At 46.6% G+C, this 20608-nt stretch overlaps 1 protein-coding gene across 1 annotated transcript; it reads right to left on the bottom strand.

Annotated features, from left to right (window-relative positions):
* Window positions 1-422: 422 nt before the first annotated feature.
* LOC146206120 (pfs47 receptor-like) lies at window positions 423-18813 on the bottom strand. The gene is made up of 3 exons (XM_084608595.1): window positions 18702-18813; window positions 8332-8546; window positions 423-859 (listed from the first exon to the last, which is right to left on the bottom strand). The coding sequence occupies exons 1-3, from the start codon at window positions 18811-18813 to the stop codon at window positions 611-613; spliced, it is 576 nt and encodes a 191-aa protein (XP_084464721.1). The 3' UTR covers window positions 423-610.
* Window positions 18814-20608: the final 1795 nt, after the last annotated feature.

The following is a 20608-nucleotide window of genomic DNA, read 5'->3' as shown; positions in this document are numbered from 1 at the left end:
CCAGTCAAGTTTACCTCCTTTACAGGCGAAGCATGAGAGGTTGGCTGCTGTTCTGCGTTGACGGCGTGTTGGATGTGAGGATCGGAGGCGATGCAGTTGGGGGCTTCTAGTGATTAAAAGAATAAACGGGAATAGTAGGCCGAGGCTTTGATAAAGCGACTAGTTTAGGAATTCGTTTTGCATATTGTGTCCACAGGTACCGTTGTTCCAGATACATAAAAAGTTCATGAATGTGATGAGCGCGATGACCGGCGGTGTAGGCGATAGGCATGTGTGTGATGGAGGCCTATCTGCTCTCCAAGCGATTTATAGTGGTCCTCTAGTGGCCCCGCCCGCTATGTCTATGCACGAATGACCAAAATGCATTCCTCTTATTTCATTTTATTCACGATTTGTGGTGCTACCAAAAGCGGAACGCCATCGGAAGCACTTCTAGATGTGTCTATTTTGTTCATGTTTTGATACCTTGGGCGAATTCCTTGTACCATGCTCTCCAACAGAGACCCGCATTGCGAAATTAAAGCAATATACTCTCTGTTGCATGCGTCGTTCACCAGCCATTTTGAGCAGGATTGACTGTTACTGTAGCTGAAGATGCTGTATGGGCTTCTCAGAAGTTGACTGTCTTGCAGACGAGGACCTCGTAGTCGGTGTAGCGATGTTCGACGTCGCCGTAGGTGACTATCGCGCAGCGCTGGGACGGTTGCAGCCTGCCGACAGTCTTCATTCCCTTGTAGAGAGCGCGTGCAACGTAGAGCGGCTCTCCATTAGAGGTCACGCCCCCTTGGATGGCTCCGTTCGGCACTGCGCCATTAGTAGCCGCCTGCCACTCCAGGCATGCACCATCGCAGACGAGCGCCTGGGAACCAGAGTTACAACGCGGAGTGTGATTAAACTGGCTCTGATTGGTAACAAAGGGTGTCATCGATCAAACGACGCGAGAGGCGGGCAATAGGGTCTGAAGAACAAAGACACCTCATTTTTCACATTTGGAGACGTTCTGAAGTTGATAGGCGATACTGCAGAAATAGCGAGCTTCACTTGATTTGTCGCGTTGTTCAATGAGCCATTTGATGTATCCTTACTGTTACCCTCTGCTTAACCAGTTTTGAAAGCTAAACCACTACATTTTTACGCGAGTAGCGGTCCACAATTCGAAAACAAGTTTCGCACTAACCGCCAAAGTAGCCAGCAAGTGGGTAAGAAGCTATCAGCACCAGAAGCAACCAAATGGCGCAGATGCGGCAATAACACATGCACCATCATTAAACACCTGCCCTGTCTTGGCGGTTCCCATCCGCCGACAAAACAAGACACCGTTGCATTCAGGACATGCAGTCGCCATGTACCAGACACGGACCTATCCCAACACCGGCATAAAAAGCGAGCTACCGATCTGCAGTTTTCAAAAAGAAAACAACAACAACCGGCATCCTCGCATTTTCGCCAGCCTCTTTTATGCCCCTCCACTTCCATAAGCAGGCAGACGTCCTTTCTGTTAGGATAAAACGCTTGGACTGAGTGGTTGACTGACTGACTTCCTTCGAAAGGTTGCACAGGACGTACTGCGCGTAGCGCTACACATTTTCCTCAGCTTTTAACCCTACTTTGTGAGCCTCAGCTTCTTGGAAAGACTTTTGTGCCACTTTGTCATTCAAACTTTGGGAATACATTTCCGCGTCCGCCCTGCAGGACTGACTTGAGCAACAATACCGGCATGAGCCCAACTAATACGGCGACCCATATGTCTTTAACAGGGCGTGCGGTTGCCGTGTAGGTAGCAGGAGAGGTCAGCCCTGTTATTCAGGAGAGCGCTAACGAACACGAAGGCGATGAAGAGGAAGAATTGGACGAAGGAGACAACCTCTAGCCATATATATAGAAAAGATACGGAGAGCTCCTGAACCGCGTGCGTGCTGTGAAGGCGGGAGTATGTTATCGTTAGTGATGTTTGGTTTCCTTGCTTTCTATTTTTATTTTTGAATGCTCTGACTTTAGTTTTTGTGTATTACATTCCTTCAACTAATTTTATTTTATTACTTTCTAATCTTTTCTGAAACTTATGAGTGCACCACGCATTCCACTAGGTCTCCCTGTGCTCAGCTCCGGCCAACGGGCATACGTGACTTGCGGATAGCGCGCGTGGCCATCTGAAAATCTGGTGGTCTTGCGGGGTTTCGATTCCCGTTCTATCTAAATTTTCAAATCTCAGCTCATTTACTTTCCTTTGTTTACAAAACGCTTCGTCGGAAATTTGGTGTCAATACCACTATTTTGTCCTGTTTTTGAAGTGGCTGCAGCAGCAACCACAGTCCGCCATAAATAAAATAACCAAATTTCCATAAGGAATGGTGTTAGCCAAGGCTACACGATACCTACAGTACTATTAACAACGTGCACAAAGGAAGTATTCAGAGACCTAAATTGCGAGCAGTTAACGTTAAGGGCTGAGGGAGAACATTTCTGTAATCTGCGCTTCACTGAAGACTTCACTGTTGCTGAGTAACATAGGGGACACATCACGAATAATTATTAATAGTCTAGACAGGAAAAGCAGAATAGTAGGTCTAAGCATTAATACGGAGGAAATTATAGTGCTGTTCAACAGCCTTGGAAGGAAATGGTAGTTTACGACAGGTAGCAATGCGCTGAAAGTGGTATGCGAATATGTCTGCTTAGTACAGGGATCCCAACCACGACGGGGAAATAGCTAGAAGAATAAGATTGGGATGGTGCGCATTTGGCAAATACTCGAATATTATGACCATCAGCTTACCGGTATCGCTCAAGGGGAAAATATAAGAGTTCCATCTTACCGGTAACTCTCCAATAGAGCTGAAACGCGGAGGCTAACCAAAAGGGTTCAACTTAAGTTGAGGTCAAAGCAGAGAGCTATGGAACGAAAAATGGTATAGTGTAACGTTAAGAGACAAGGACTAACCAGAGTGGCTTGGGAAACAAACTCGTGTTAATGATATTTTAGTCGAAACCAAGGATACGAAATGGGCGTGGGATGGGCATGTAATGCGAAGGCAAGATAACCGATGTGTGACATACTGGATTGTCAGGGAAGGCAAACGTAATTCAACAAGGTTGACGACTGGGCGAGTTGGTAACGGTTCATTTTGAACGTGTTTTAACACGTTCAAGGAAGAGCAAAACGGGGCGGGTTGATGTTGGTGTGGTGACGCTGCGAGAGAAGGTGGCTGTCATACCTTACTTCGATGGCGTTTCGCACCGACTCAAGAAACTTGCGGCAAGGTACGACGTTGACGTTGTATTTACAGCGAAAAACAAGATAGGAGGCTTGTGCGCCAGAGTTAGAAGGGGGCTCGACAATACAGCTCGTGATAGTTTTCATTCACTTAGGAAAAGGTTCACCACCTGCAGAAAGAACGTGGTTTATCGCATTTCGCTCAATTGTGGCCGGTGCTACTACGGGCAGACAGGCAGATGTCTGAATATGCGCCTGACGGAGCACTCTATAGTTCTCTAGGACGGAAGGCGAATTCTAATCTGGCGCTACATGTGCAATTCCGGGAGTGTAAATCGGAGGATGACCCGTCTCTTTGCACGCCTGATTTCAGTAACATGGGTGTAGTTTACAGCAATATGGCCAGCCCTGTCTTGTTCTCTTGTTTCCTTGGTCTCGTCTTCTGGCTGGTTTAAAATGAAGGGAAACGTAGCCGGGGGCAGCAGAATGTCAGGCGGACGGATGAGGTTAGGAAGTTTTTGGGGATTACGTGGATGCAGCTGGAACAGGACCAGGTTAATGGAAGGGATACGGGGGGATCGTTTGTCCTGAAGTGGGTGCAGAGGCGCTTATGATGACCATTAACGTCACGTGAGCGAAGAAGAATTTGGCCCCGGTTGCAAAATGATCATCGGGGTGATGACGTGACGGTCTCGCTTGACCGATATGAGATTTTGGTACACCGTGTTCTACGTTGAGAAACGCCGGGTTCCGCTGCTTATGAACCGGGGGAGACTTTTGCCTTAATAGAGCGGCCTCTATGGGAAATCCGTAGGACACTTTTCGGCGTTAATGTGGCCCCTAATAATTCGTGGGTGCATCTGAATTTTTTATAGAAATTGTGCATGCTGACCAGAAAACTTTCCGCCCACAGTGTTGAAGAATTGTGAAGATACTGAATTAATCGTATCGCTGATAAGTCGGTAGATAGTAAGTTGCATGGCTGAGCGATAGCCAAGGTGCCTGCGGCACATGCAGCAAATTGTGTGATTGTAGCCTCTAAAGAATACTGACAACAAAACAACCTGTTTACAAGCATGGAAGTAGTGTAGAGACGAAACTCACTAAGGGTAAACACAACTGCCCAAAAATACGCTTTAATGACAAATTTTAACGGATCGGCCAATTCCAATGACGCACTGTGAAACAAGAAAAAAATATATGATAAGTTTTGTTTACCTGCGTCTTTATATGAGTCGCCCACCCGACGCTTACCTTCATACATATCGCGGTGTTTCAAAATACAGCACCTTTGAAATCACCTTTTGGACTTTCAGAATAAGTTCTAAGATCTTGATGGTTTCTATTGATTTCAATGATATCATAGGCTAGCCGCTAAATCAGAAAACTGCTTTGGAAGCTTCAGTTTCCCTGTGTTCTCATGAACGCTAACCTTACTTTTCACTTCTTTTCTGCTACGGCGTCCGATAGATGGCTCTTTTGTTTGTAAATATTGTGCCGGTCTAATGTCTTTAGTCTGCGAGAAAGGATTTGACCGAGTCGAAATTTCAGTAGTAAAGCAAGTATGCCGGAATTATGCACGATGTAGACGAGGCGTATGAAAAGTTACTCCGAAATATTTATAGTGTCTCTACAGCCGGCATGGTCCTCCATAAGGAAAGTAACAAAATCCAACTCTAGAAAAGTATCAGGCCAGGAGACGATCTCTCCAGCAACTACGGCCGCTCAATAGAGGTTGCCGTGCCTACCAGTATATATACTATTCATTGCATGCTTACAGGCAGGAAACATTGAGAGGAGCGGATTAGGTAAGTGTTGGGGACAAAAGTTATTAAACCTGGTAATTTCAGATTCCCTAATGATGTTGCCTGCGCAAGTAACTGAAAGGACGTATTCCGAAGCATAATCGAGAACCTAAAAAAAAAAAAAAAAGAACGAGAAAGAGAGGGAATGGTGGGACGTGCGTGTAAAAATTTTTAATGTGCAATAGGCTCGGACGGTCGCGACAGTTTACACTGAACTGCAAAGTATTGGAAGGGCCAGCAAATTTGTCTTCAGCCAGGTATGTAACAACTGATCCGAACCACGGTAGCGAAATGACGAGGAAAAAAATACTCGAAGAGACATTTATATTGAAGACTGCTTACGTGTGAGAAGTACGCTACTTTGTCAAGTGGAGGGTCATGCTGCGTTACATACATACTGAGTTATGAGTCATAACTTTGCTTAATGTTTGTGCCAACTTTAAATCTTACTTTTATTGCGTTAATAAGTAAATGGTCGCTAGTCATGCTACATTGCGTGCTGTTGCCATCTGTTCCTGCTTGACGCGCCACGTCAGCAGCCACTGGCAGCTGCGACTGCGATAGTGGGTCTGCGGTTCCAGTGTATAAAAGCTGAGTGCGATAATAAGCGGGAGCCTTTTCATCGCTTGGGAGTACGGTGTCTGGACTTCATTCTCGGACTGCGCTCCGGTGAGTGTGCGGCTACGCCCCCTGCCTGGGTTAACATGACACATTGCATAATGACCATGAGTAACGGGACATGATTTGGACTGTGAGTGAGGATTATACGTAGTTTTCGTACCAATCCTACACCATTCATTACGTTACTTCGTACGGTACTGAGTCATGCGACGCTGCATAATGAGTTTTAGTCATGAGTCATGCAGAAACTAATGACTGTGCGTAATGTTTGTACAGACTCACTTATAGTACATTACTTTGCAAAATGCTGTGTCGCTACGTTGCACAATGAAAATGAGTCAGTATTCATAAACATCTGAGAACGCTTTAACATTCGCTTTAACATTCGTGACTATGCATATCATATCTTATACACGTTGTGGCACCTACCATGGGCGTGGTCACTCATTCGAATCTCGTGCCATGGACGCTGCCGGATGTTTTTCTAATGGCACATAAATTATTTCTCATTATTGTGAAATCAAGTGAATTGGCAGGCATTCGCAGGTAATGAATGACAGCTTATCTTCAAGAGCTGTATCTTTCCAGTACTCAAAAATTTAGAGGCCAACAAAAGAGCTGAAGTCAGAGCGAGGACAACGCAGTAACGTAAAGACAGAAAAATCTTAGGTACATGAAACGTATATAGGGAGCTAAGAAGAAACTTGAGTGGCCCAACGATAAACGTGAGTCAATGGCATCCCATTTGAAACTGAAAATAAGAAACAAGCACGACGAAGGCAACATAACCGATGGTTCCTTAGGGTAATGAACTGGGTTCCAGGGAGCCAAACTCAGCAGGAAGCGCAGAAGATGACAACCGGGTGGATGAGATGAGTAAGTTTGCTGTGGTAAGGTGGCTGCTGCAAGTGGCACGGGACAAGACTAACTTGTGTGGGCGTAGTTTTCATGATGATGATGATGATGATGATGATGATGATAACAGCAATTACTTTTTGTCTTCTTTGAAAACTGCGCACGCAAATTTTGGACAGCATGGACTTAGTTTAGTCTGTGGGCCGCAAAGCACATAGTGGCACGCCGAGTTCACTGGCCACCCGGCCTGTACATGTGTTAGAGTTCATGTGTCCTCGCGAAGTTGCATCGTTGTTCAGAGAAGCCACACAAACACGGGAAAACGTTGGCACGGCAAATGTATCGTTTCTGCGTAAATTATATCGAAATAGCAAATGATATGTGGAATTTTGCGTTTTTTAACACACTCATAATCATCACCTAAGTGTCCAATGTGTATTTCATGGAACCGTGAGCTTGCGACAATATTGCTTTAACGACTCTTGCCCTTCGTCCAGTCGTCAACAGTGAAACGTTAATGCTGAGAGCATGCTTTCAGTGGTGTCTGAGTTTACAGGAAACAGAGGGAAAAAAACACAGCGTACACTTAAGCTCCGCCTTTAAGGGTATATGGCACGATAGCCTTAACAGCTCCCCTCATGGAGGTCCGCTTGCGGTTGCTCTTTCGCCTACATGTAGTTTCGGCTCGATTAATTACCAATCCCTTAATTTGTGCCTCTGATATTTCACACATTCTCATTAGCATACAGTACTATGCTACAATGTTATCAATCTACTGGTCATATATAGGGACCACGTCGCTTTAAACAAGCGTGCGTGGCCTGAATGTGTAGCATCCCTGACTCGGCATCCAACTGTACGGTTGATTCAATTATTCCACCTTCCCACTACAAATGAGCAACCCGAGTTGGCAGCTCCTCCCAACGTTATGCCAACACGTGGTCGTCGAACAAACCGTCGAAGAATCAGTGCCCGGCCATGAATCAGCTGCCAGCTACAACCTGCCAGCTCCAAGCCCGTCATTTTTCGCTCACAACACGGACGCCGGAGCCGGATTTTCTGGATAACGGGGCTTTTAAAGTTGTCGCGTTAAAATGTCTCCAAATTGCCAAACAGATAGCTCGGAAAGTCAAAAGTCAAGGGCCGTCCACACGGGCGCGAAAACAAAGTGATGGCATCGGCATTGCTTGCGCAGAACAGTCAGGTGAGGGCCTATTAAATACTATAAATTAGAGGAGAGAGCGCATGCCTGCTCCGAGTCGGTTATAGCCATTATACACACCTCCATGTCGTCAAGATCCGCCCGGCGCTGAAAGAGGCTATAGATGTCAGAAATTAATACCGAGTGCTCCACTTTCGCGTCTCTCAAAGCCTGAATCTCTTTGGGATGTTAAACTTCCCGTACCACCATCTATAGGAGCAAAAACGTACCGAAATTATGCTCTATACTTGAACCAACGCGACTTGGATCGCTTCTTCATACATACATACATACATACATACATGAACTTTATTGCGAGAAATATACATGCAAAAAATATCGGGTGCCCGCAGAAGCGCAAGCGCTTGTGGGCGGGCACCCGATGGCGAGTATGATGAGGTACATACTCGCCAAGCCGTGGAACAAAGCTGCAGGACCCTTTTACTGCACACCAGACAAACATACCGCTATCGGGGCGTGTGTTTTGCTGCCGTCTCCGCGACGCGTGATCCTTCCCGCTGGTAATAGTGAATTTGGTATACAAGGCGCTCCTATATAGCGAAGGCCGTAGCAGCGTGATAACAATGCATGTGCAACAGTGAGAAAAATGGAGAAATCAGTGTCCTTGCGCTCACCTGGTAGTCCCGGTATTTGTGTTCCTCTTTATTGTGGCCCACGTAGCAGTAGGCGAGGCTGGTGAGCACCTTGCCAGGTATCACGTTGCCCTCGTGCACCGCGCGCCCAACATAGGTGATCTCGCCTCCGGTGTCGTCGCCTGCGGGCACCGCGTTCACCGGGATATTCCCTCCTTTACAGGTCACCCAGACGCATGGAGACTTGTAGCTGATTGCTGCGAAGCAATTTCAAATACCCATCACGTGCGCTGCCGAAAGGTTTGCGTATGCCAAAGCTCCATGAAGTGGAATCCCCTAAACTTCCCTGCCTTCGCTTTGAACAGCGGTCCGTCGAGTGTTAAACAAGATGCACTCGTTGCGGTGACACGAAACGCAAGACCATTGTGCACAGAAATTTCTAAGCTAACAACCTCTTGAGTCTAAATCAACTCGGACTGTTTTGCTTTTGGGACATACACCACAAAACCGATTATATATATATATATATATATATATATATATATATATATATATATATATATATATATATATATACAAAAGAGCGAACAGTCTACGAGTGCAATGCAAACGCTGTTTTTTTTCTGTTTATACTGTTTATAGTATACTATTTATAGGAATGGTGATTATTGGAATAAAGAACATTATATGGAAAGGGGAAGGAAAAACAACATACTCAATTCTACCTTGAAGAAGGACGGTCCACCGTCCGAAACTGTTGGAACAAAATAGATCATCGGGAAAGTTGTGTGACATCCTGTTGTGTGGCAGCCACTTAGAGTTTGCTTGGAAGAAATATGAATCCTATTCGTTTTTATCAAAAGCCTTAATTCCACGTGCTATAAGTAGTTACTAACACTTGGTGAAGCTACGTTCGCGGCTCCCGTCTTTGTCGGAGAAGCAGAGATCCCGGACGCATGCAGCACCAATAAATCACGCATCATAAGTACATTATTTATTCTATATGAATATGATCACTTCTCGTTCCTAGGTGCTTTTTGATATACGATGCGGCATATCCGATATCGTTAACCACCGATATGCGCCCTGAAATGCGCGAAGTTGGCGTTGCTTTGGCGTTGCTACCAAGTCATTTTCCGCTTCCCCGTCCCCTCAGTAACTGCCACAAATTAGCGCCGAAACGACACTACCGACACGGCGCTAGTGCCGTTTCGATACAGATACCTAGCGTGATGCGGGCGTCTTTGCATGCCTGCTTTAAATGGTAGGTTTTAGCCGTGTATGCTGATTTCTCCGGAGAAGCTCGTGGAAATTAGTGCAACTGATAGCCCATGTCCTAAGGGCATGTCAGATTACGGGAGCGCTGCGCGATAGTCACCTACGGCGGCAAAGAGCATCCCTACACCGACTACGAAGTCCTCGTCTGCAAGACAGTCAACTTTTGAGAAGTTCAAACAGCCTCTGCAGCTACAGTAGCAGTGCATCCTGCCTGAAATCGTTGGCGAACGACGCACTAGAGGACATATTGCTTTAATTTGCGCAGCCATCGCTATGTGGGCCTATGTTGAAGAGTATGGTGCAGGCAATTCGCCCAAGTTTTCAAAATATGATCAAACATGGCGCCGTCTGGAAGCGCTCACGATGGGCTTACGCTTTTGGCGGCACCACAAATCGCGAAGATATTGAAATGAAAATTACCGAAAATAAATGACTGCGAATAAAAAAGCCGTCCTTGTGGGATTCGGGCTTGGGGCGGGTGCACTTTGGGCGGCCGCCGCCCGTGCCCTGTTGTTCTCCTCGTTCCCTTTCTCCCGCCGGAGGCGGCGGAGAGATGTTCGGACGACTTGTCACTGCTGTTCGGCCACAGCTCTGTCCTGGCGTCCCAGTGGCTGTTCTCATTGGCGCCTTTTGGCAGGAACATGGCGCCGCTTCGACGGCCGCGCTCGCGCGACAGTCCGAGCGGAGCCCAGAGAGAGACCTCTCCGAGACATCGCAAGGTGCGTACACTACTGTTGTATGCCGGCCTTTGTCCGCGCAGACCAGTGTGTACTCGAGTTCGCCCGCTCCGGGTCGTACCTGAGAGCGCAGCTCGTGCCTGTTGATCGTGATGCAACGATCCACGACAGGCGTACCTTGCGGTGGTTGCCCAAGCGCTCTCAAAGGAACCCTTTGGTCACCGCGAGAGAGAGATCACAGCACGTCCTTGCGTGCTTGAGGCGTGCATTCTTTGTCACTGCGTACGTTCAGGGGAGCCTTGCTCCCCGCGCGCTCCCGGGACGCGGTGACTGAATGTTTGTGTAGCGCTGGAGGACGGTGTTGAATAAACGTCTTCTGTGCCAACTAGGAGACTTGTGTTTCTGCAGCGAAGCGCTCTCCTCCCTACGGAGGTTGATTGCGCGCTGCGGTATTTCAGTGTGCGCGTGGTGACGGCTGATCAGGGTTTTGGCTCGCGCGACGCTCGAACCCGCGGTGGTTGGTGGCCCATGACCACGTAGAAGCCACATACTCTAGTAGTGCATTTTGGCTATTCGTGTAATAGAGATTGCGGGTGGGGCACCATGAGAACCAATATAAATCGCTTGGAAAGCAAAGATCCATGCTCGTAGCACGCCTTCATCACCCACATCGCCATCGTCATCGCCATGGTAGTCAGGCCATGGTCTGGCCTGATCCAGAACTTTGTGATCCCCCGATACAAAGGGGAATGGCCGCATCAGCATCAGCAATAATGTTTTTTTATTGCATTTGGAACAGCAGTACCTGCGGACATATTATAAAAAATGACTTCCTAAATTAAACGCTTTATCAATGCATCAGCGAACGCCAAAAAAGTTTTCCTACCATTCCCACTATTCATTTCAGTAAATTTGAGCCGCCGCCAGTTATATCGCCGCCGATCCTCACGTCCAACACGTCGTCAAAACAGAATAGCAGCCAAACTCTCATGTTTTCCTGTAAATGAGCTAAACTGAACTGATGCTGGTCTATAGCCTTTAGTCTGCGAGGAAGGATTTTGACTGAGTCGAAATTTAGTAGTAAAGCAAGCATTCCGGAATTATGCACGATGTAGACGAGGCATAGCAAAAGTTAATCCGAAATATTTATAGTGTCTCTTGCAGCCGGCATGGTCATCCACAACGAAAGTAACAAAATCCAAGTCTAGAAAAGTATCAGGCCAGGAGGCGATCTCTCCAGCAACTACGGCCGCTCAATGGAAGTTGCCGTGCCTACTAGTATATATACTATTCATTGCATGCTTACAGGCAGGAAGCATGGAAGGAGTGGATTAGGTAAGCGTTGGGGACAAAAGGTATTAAACTTGGTAATTTCAGATTCCCTGATGATGTTGCCTGCGCAAGTAACTGAAAGGACGTATTCCGAAGCATGATCGAGAACCTAAAAAAAAAAAAAAGAAAGAAAATAACAGAATGATGCGGGGTGGGTGTAAAAAATTAAAATATGCAATAGACTCGGAATTTCACGACAGTTTACACTGGACTGCAAAACATATTGGAAGGGCCAGCAAATGTATCTTCTTCATCCAGGTATGAAACAGCTGGCCTGAACCACGGTAGCGAAATGACGAGGAATAAAATACAAGAGAGACATTTATATTAGTGTTTTATGCATATATAACAAACCTTCAACATTGATGGCAAGAGACAAAGTGCAGATTAAATTTTGTCCGCCGAGTCCTATATTTAAACAGACTTTTCAAGGTTCGTACAACGGTTGATCATAAGTTTCGGCTTTTATTTTTTGTCTTCTGGTTTTTACGACGGATATTTGACGTACAAACGTAATTCAATTTACGGAACGCAGTACCAATACATTTGCCATTCCACTGCAACATTAGCAACGATGTTATCTATAATATTGTCCCGGAGGATCGAACAAAGATGAAGTATTTGAAGGACAGAGGTGTGCGTTTTAGTGCCGGTGTTTCTTCATCATTTGTTGATGCACAGCTTGTATCAACGTTCACAGGGCTTACACAAGGCGAGATATCCATCGGCGAAGCTTCATGGCTACCGTCAACGAAGCTGGCAGGCTCTTGATCTAAGTGTCTTTCTTCCGTGACTGCATAATGTACTGCAAATTTGTCGTGTCTGAGGGCGTATACCGGGCAGGGAAACCACTGCTAAGCGATGCATCCATTGGAGTAGCACCATCGCTCCCATTTACATCACTGGCAGCTTCTTGTTCTGAGGGTGCTTTTTCAGTCACTGAACAATGATACTGATAAGGTTTCCTGTCTTGGGGAACATACCCCATAGGGCAGCCATAGTAGGCTCCATTCCAATACTGCTGACAGGGTTCGTATACGGTGGCCATGTAAGACCACTGCAGTAGGGATATAGGTGGAGCCCGGGCACGAACCAAAGCGGAGGTGGAGGGATGTGACGTCAGAAAGGAAAGAAATCACGCCCGGCACAGTTCTGGCTTTGTGGCACGCTCTGCCCACAGGAATCGCTTCGAGCATAATTGTGGTCCAGTAATGCTGGTTGCCCGCCCGAGTTATTATTGGCAAAGTTCTGGTTTGGCGAAGCTGCCCGTTCAAACTGAAGCTCAGCGGTGGTGTTCTGGTCACACAGTTCTATCTGCTTACGTGAGTCGTCTCCGGTACAGTTCTGGTTCGGTAAGGCTTTCTGTCCATCTGAGTCGTTCCCCACCGCACAGTCCTGGTTTAACGATGGTCCTTGGCTATAGGAAGCGTCGTCAGCACAAACCTGGTTCGGCGGTGCTGTCTGCTCACATGAGGCGTCCATGACTCATCAGAAGCAGCACCCGAGCCACCAGAGTTGACGTACGGCAGGAGACGGATCCACGACGGTTCAGCTGCCCTCAGCCTATTTTTTTCACAACAATACTTGCAGTACGATGACGTCCGCAAGCTGCCGGCTCCGTTTCTTCTTCTTCTGCCTTCATAAATGGCACGTGCCCACGAAGGGGGATTGGCCAGGGTTCAGTGTGGAGTGCCTAGTGTCCTGCATATACCGGATCAGTGAATAAAATAATTGTCAAGTAAACAAAAACCTAAGGTTTATGATCACAAAACTGAATGAAAGAAAAGAAATACGACGCAAAACATTTGAAAGTTTGTAAATTTTGAATATAATTAGCAAGGGAATCTGTCCGTACCCGTCGAACGAAGGCACGTGCACGAGTCTACGAGAACAGGAACCCGGTGTCACAGACCGGTGCCCGTTCCCACGCGATCCCATTTCTGACACCACGCACACCTCTGTCCTTCAACTACTTCGTCTTCGTTCCTCCGTGACAATATCAAACATAGCAGGCTCATTCAGTTTAGTTTCATGGGGAAGCCTAAATATCATGCCTAAGTGATTGCTGATGATGGCGATGACAATCTTGGATTTCTTATCTATTATCTGCTACCGGTTCTTATTCGCAGGCCACGTGTCGCGTAAAGTATGTACTTCTGCTCTCCGGAAATTCCGTCGTGTGCATCAAGAAATTCTTCAGCTTAAGGAATTTTACAAATGCAGGTAGTTTGTTGTGCATCTTCAAAGTAGCAGCGCGCTGACATAGTGCCTAACTGCTGCTCGCCTTACTTTCAAGACATGTTTGTTTAATTATAGTATCTAAACAATGCAGGACGTCAAGCACTCATTTAACACGCGCGTACAAGAAACGCGCGAAAATTGAAAAACACTTTTAAGGAAACGACTGGGTGCAGCAACTGTCAGATTGGTTTGCTGATTGGTTGGACGAAGGCATGGATTCTGGCAACCTTGACACCATATAGGTAGCATAAGAGGGTTTTAGCACAGTTCGCAGCCTCCCAGTTAAATTACGTACCACGCGGTACCAGCGGTAAAGTAGGCCTTTCCATGTCCTCCGCGGCGGATGAGGGTGGTGCCAGTGATCGCTCTCAAGGATTGGTTACATGCAGTGTAATAACCTACGAAAATAGAAGATTGAATAGCCATCGGCGGAGCTCAGATGGTAAAGTGCCGGCTGCGAAATTCAGAGGTCGTGGGTTCCGAATCCCACCGGTGCCATGTAGCTTTTTTTCTCTGCTGTCGTATAATTATATTTCAGTTATATATGAATTACATCGGTATTTTGCACTTTCAATGCAAACAAAGCTTGTCTAAGCTTTATTTTTTTGAGTAAGTTGCTGTGAGCTCCCTTAACATACACCACTTCTCTATGTTTCGATGAATACCCGAACTTCTCAGCAGAAGGGATTAAAGGGAAACTGAACGGGGTTTAGATTCGATGAGTTTCGAATGGTCGAACGTTTATAGCTTGCAGTTTAAGCATGCGAAATATCTTGGCGCTAGCATTTGAATCAGTGGCGCAATTAGCGATTCAAACCACGACCGTTATCAGGCTTCTCTGCACCACACAGCTGCGGGTGGGAGGGGCATGATTACGTCATTGACGGTACCAGTAGATTTCCCGCATAGAAACATTTGGTTTGAAAAGTAAAAAAAAAAAAAAAACTCTAACGAAAGCAAAGCCCTTTCTTTGTTCGGCGGCTTCAGGAAATGCACCGCTGGAAGTGAGCGAGAACAAGGATAATGATGTTACCGTCCGTGACGTCATTACCAAGCTTCTCTGGAGACCTTGAGTGCTGTGAGGGCAAGCTCGAGATTTAATCGTCGATTACGCCATCAGTTTGAATGCTAGAGCAAAAAACACTTCACATGCATTACCTGCAGCCTCAATAAATTTGAATACCTTGAATATCGCGTAATTCTCGAAAAGTGACCCAGCTGCTCTTCAAGCAGGACAAACCCTCGTGTGAAAAATAGTACGTTCGTTTAGTCAGCAGTACTACGGCAGGCCGTAGAACGAAGTGAAAAAGTCAAGGTTACAACGCAACTTCGACGAGGCGTAATCGTGCGTTGGCTCTGAGCGGACTCTTATATACGTTATCATAAACAGCATATAGCATCGTGCGTTCAAAATGGCATATAGATTGTCCTAGTTATGATCTCAAATTGCCCCTGACTAAACTGAGATCGCATCGTAGCGTTTAACCCACCTCGTTTCACAATTCCGCAGTAAGCGGTAGAACGATTTCAAGGCTCTTTCAGGATGCGTCTTCAGGACCGCACTTGTTTTGGTCATCTCTTGTGAAAGCTGAAACGACCGTGTTCAATGTCTTTGCTTGAGCTAAGTTCGTGATTTTTTTTTCTAAATGAGTACTGGGACATCGTGTCTTGTAAAACTAAGATTTATTTATTTGTGTCAACAGATTTGCCCATCACATATGAAAATTTCTTTCAGTACAAACAAACAAAAAATATATGTTATTGGACCTAGATCGCCGTACTTAACTGAACACACCAAAAACAAGATATATAAGTAGTACTTTTTTTATTGCATATTGGAGTAGGACATGACAGGCTGGGCGAGCCGCCACATGATGCAACCCTATCGAGTCACGCAGTGTTAGGCTCTCCTGATATCTGCTGCGCGCACTGAAAAAGAAAGAAAGAAGATGGTTAGGGTTTAGGCATGGCTTGAACCTTATAAGAGAGAAAGCTGTCTGTTTCTCTGGCGACTCGTGTCTATCGAACGCACGAATCCATTATTTGTAGAGGCGTCGTCGAATAATTTCCTAGGGATATCCTTACCTTCCAACTATTATCGTCCAACTATAACGGCTATGTCATCTGGCCAGTCGCCGTATAGTTTGCGCTTAGCATGGACAAGTAGTTGTCTCTCGATATATCGACGTCGTCATCGATTAAGTAGCGAAATCTGCTACTTTTCTTCTTTTTTTTTTCAGTCTTCCGGCTCACGCTTCAGTCCCGGTATTTTTTGGGCCCTCTTCAATAAGCTGTTCCACTAGGAAGAAATTAGCTGACATTATGAATATATATTTTAAAGTATGCATCACAAGAATAGTGAAAACAATTTAGAGAGCACTTAACACCTCTCCATAGCCTTAACGCACAAAGCCTCTCGGCGGCCATCATCGGTGGAGATGTCGCGCTCTCTTTGCGCCGCATGGTTTCACCGCAGCCGGCATTTGGCCTAGAAGTACTATAAAATCTATATAGTAACTCTAGGTCAGTCTAGAGCCACTGCCTATAGAGTCAGGTACAGATCACTGGGGTGCGTTACACGTCGCTGTAGGCTCATGACATGGCGCAAGGCGGCTGCGGAGATGGCACTGCCGACGCCGCTCGGCGGATTTCTTCACGTGTACCGGTGCGGACAAAAGTAAACGAAGCGCGCTGTTTGCTCCTGAAATTTTTACCGCATTGCATAATTGAAACTGACAGCCGTGGTATGTGCGAACCGGCACTAGTAGAGGCCAGTGCCCGCTTCTCTCGTAAAATCAGCCACAGTACACGGAGAGTTGCGTACCCGACGAGCAGCTGCTCCCTGACACCTCGCATAAGGTGGCGAACTTTCTTTGTCTCCGACATAGACGGATCTTCGCGGTTGAAAAACCGAGTAATCTCCTCAAACATGGCAATGCGCTTATTAGACATGTGCGCTCCGGACTGTAAGCAGCCATCAAATCCTTCAAGGTGGTGATACTAGACTCGTGTTTTTCGAGCCACATCTAGGAGGCGTCTTCAAGAGCAAAATAAACATTCGGGAACTTGTGCTCCTAGTCCCATGTATTAAACGCAGAGACCCGGTCGTAGCTGCTCAGCCAGTCCTCATCATCATCATCATCATCAGCCTGATTATACCCACTGCAGGGCGAAGGCCTCTCCCATATCTCTCCACTTAACCCGGTTCTGTGCTAGCTGCATCCACTTGACCCCTGCGAACTTCTTAATCTCATCCGCCCACCTAACTTTCTGCCGCCCCCTGCTACGCTTTCCTTCCCTTGGAATCCACTTTGTTACCCTCAGCGACCATCGGTTATCCTCTCTTCGCACTACATGTCCTGCCCATGTCCATTTCTTCTTCTTAATTTCCGCTAGAATGTCGTTAACTTGAGTTATTTCTCTGACCTCTGCACGCTTTCTATCTCTTAATGTTACCCCTACCATTTTTCGTTCCATAGCCCTCTGGGTTGTCCTCAACTTAAGTAGAACTCTCTTGGTTAGCCTCCACGTTTCAGCCCCATAGGTGAGTACAGGCAAGATGCAACTGTTGTATACTTTCCTCTTGAGCGATACCGGTAAGCTGCTAGTCATAATCTGCGAGTGCTTGCCAAACGCGCTCCATCCCAATCTTATTCTTCTTGTTATTTCCTTTTCATGATCCGGATGGATCTGCGGTTACTACCTGTCCTAAGTAGATATATTCGCCTACTACTTCCAGTATTTCGCTACCTAATGTAAACTCCTGTTCCTTCCCGAGGCTGTTGAACATTACCTTAGTCTTCTGCATATTGATTTTCAAGCCTAACTTTCTACTTTTCCTGTCTAGGTCATCAATCATTATTTGCAGTTCATCCCCCGAGTTGCTTAGCAAGGCAATGTCATCAGCAAATCGCAGATTACTGAGGTATTCTCCATCTACCCTTATCCCTAACTGCTCCCATTCCAAGTCTCTGAATACTTCCTCCAAACATGCTGTGAATAGTACTGGCGAGATTGTGTCTCCTTGCCTAACACCTTTCTTTATGGGAATTTTGTTGCTTTCTTTATGTAGAACTATGATTGCTGTGCAGCCACTATATATATCTTCCAGCACTTTCACGTACGGCTCGTCTACCCCCTGATTTCGCAATGCCTGCATCACCGCCGAGGTTTCAACTGAGTCAAATGCTTTTTCGTAATCAATGAATGCTATGTATAAGGGCTGGTTATATTCCGAGCATTTTTCTATCACCTGATTGATGGTATGGATATGATCGATAGTAGAGTACCGTTTCCGAAACCCTGCTTGATCCTTTGCTTGATTGCAGTCTAAGGTTGTCCTGATTCTATTAGCGATTACCTTAGTAAATACCTTATACGTAACAGACAGTAAGCTGATTGGTCTGTAATTTTTAAGGTCCTTAGAGTCCCCTTTCTTGTGAATGAGGATAATGTTTGCATTCTTCCATGCTTCCGGTACCGTCGATGACACCAGGCACTGCGTATACAGGGTGGCCAGTTTTTCTAGCACGATATCCCCCCCGTCCTTCAGCAAATCTGTAGTTATCTGATCCTCTCCAGCTGATTTCCCCCTTTTCATAGTTTCTAGTGCTTTCTTGACCTCTTCCTTTGTCACTGGTGGAACGTCTGACTGTTTTTCCCTACCGCCAATCTCATTACGGTCCTGACTACTTTGGCTACTGTAGAGATCTGTATAGAACTCCTCGGCTACTTTGACTATCTTGTCCATATTAGTGATGACGTTGCCCGCCTTGTCCCTTATCGCATACATCTGGTTTTTGCCTATGCCCAATTTCTTCTTTACCGCTTTAAGGCTTCCCCCGTTCTTTACAGCATGCTCAATTTTCTCCATCCAGTCCTCACCGTCCTCAAATTTGTCGCCATGAAGCGGCGTTTGCATTCGAGGAGCATAGAGGAACAGCGGCTGGGCACTCACAGGGAGCTGGACGGTCTGGATTGCCGCCCAGTTCGTCATGGTTCGAGGTATAGTAAGGCAAGGGGACCGCACTCAGGAACTGAGCCTCTCAAGAGGGTGAAAGCGTAAAGCGCGGCGAAGAGGTTAGGCTGCACTCGTGTGCTCCCTTAAGGTCTTCCCATGGTTGCGTGTACTCATTAGTGGGTTCTCGCTAATAACATTAGCTCATTAGTTTCACTTTATTCGCAGAAATAACCCTAAATATTATACCTAAACTATATATTAAAGATAAGAAAAAATGTTTCAACATTCCATGTTTTGCAGTTGTAAAATTTGAGCGGTAAAAGGCTGATAAAGGACTGCTGGCAATAGTTACGTGATGTTTCGTCTGCTGTATACGTACCGTGTTTTAATACACTCGGCATGTATACTGCTCGAGTCGTTTCCTGTGCCCAGCAATGTGGACAGTACTTCTTGCTCGCGTTTCGGTCGATTGCGCGTGAGAAATTCGATTATTGGAGCCGTCGAAGCGGATGCCCGAAACCGTCAGAGAAGCCAACGCTTATGCTAGATTGAGTCAGTGGGCCGTGCGTGTGCGGCCTTGCCTTTGCTCAAGAAGCTAAAGAACACAACCAACACAAACGTCCGCTTTCACACGACATCCCATTATTTGTTCTGCACAGTAGGCGCTATAAAACACGCTGCCCGCTGCAGTTCGATACAGGCCACGTTATTTAACACTATCTCATAGGCGCCCTAGTTTGAGAACAGTGTCACTATGTTTGCAAAGCAAGGTGCCGAAAAGGATCGGGCATCCCGTTTCGTGTGTAAATACTTTTTTTTTTCGCTTCAAATGGGAATATCTCCCCATACCTGCGCTTCCTTAGGGCTCTAATTATACAGTTTTTCACGTCTCGCTTTTCAGGGCTCGCCACCACCTTGACCAACCTTCGAGCTCCCACAGTTGCCTAAACTTGGCAAACGAACTAGGAAGTATTCAGCTAGCAATATTGAATTGCGCCGCAGCTTCGTTCCATGCATCGCACCGCACGTAGTGCGTTGCACGCGGCCTCCGTGGCATAGAGATCTAGAATATTTCGTGGTACCGCGTTTTTCCAACGTTGCCAGGTTGCCACGCCATAATTTGCGCTATTTTTGGTCCAAACGTCGCGCGTGGGAAGTTCTGGTTGCCATGCGCGAAGTACCATCATTGCTGCGAACACGATTAACAAAATCGTAAAGAGAGTTTACATTGAGGTTTCGCCGCCGCTTTTGCTCTATAGTATGGTTTGCATTAACTCTATGAAGCCTCTCAAGCAGCGGCTCGCCTTGTGCACAGGTTGCAGCTGCAGACACTGGAGGCACCCAGAAACTCTTCGTGCATGAGATGTACTCAGCAAGCAGCATTAAACTGTCACAGAAGCCGGGAGAGCAAGGAAACAGATTTACCGAGCGTCACGAAATCGGCGCACATTTTTATCAAGCCGGCGCGGCGCGAGGCCCCCGCGGCGCCGCATGGAAATTTCCACAAGGTTCTATAAAAACCTCCTTCCGCGTAGATTTGTACGCGTTGCCGTCACCCTCTTTCTCATCACCCGAAAAATGCCAGACGTCTCCAGAAAACTGTATGGGACCTAGCCAATGACGACGCGCGGCTCGACGGGAGGAAAAGGGAGCGCTCTAACCAGCGAAGCTAAGTGTGTGTGCGCGCTAGCCTTGGCGCGCCTTAACAGACAGACGCGGCGCGCCCTATTTATGGAGGCCGCGCCGCTTGTGTGGTCAGTCAGTCAGTCAGTGATTGCGGCGTGTTCACAAGGTCGACAACTGGACTCCCGGGGATCGCCAGCTGCTGGCA

The sequence above is a fragment of the Amblyomma maculatum genome, chromosome 1 (assembly GCF_055883805.1).
Source record: "Amblyomma maculatum isolate TAMU_Amacu chromosome 1, ASM5588380v1, whole genome shotgun sequence".
In the NCBI taxonomy this organism is placed as follows: Eukaryota; Metazoa; Arthropoda; class Arachnida; order Ixodida; family Ixodidae; genus Amblyomma; species Amblyomma maculatum.
This window is presented reverse-complemented; position numbering and strand designations above follow the sequence as displayed.

Excerpts from the sequence above, each read along its gene's own strand:
- LOC146206120 (XM_084608595.1), bottom strand. The coding sequence starts at position 18,813 with ATGACGAACTGGGCGGCAATCCAGACCGTCCAGCTCCCTGTGAGTGCC. Across the intron at positions 8,547-18,701 it reads TGGCGACAAATTTGAGGACG|CAATCAGCTACAAGTCTCCA; the intron begins GTGAGGACTGGA and ends ATTGCTTCGCAG. Across the intron at positions 860-8,331 it reads ACAAATACCGGGACTACCAG|GCGCTCGTCTGCGATGGTGC; the intron begins GTGAGCGCAAGG and ends TCTGGTTCCCAG.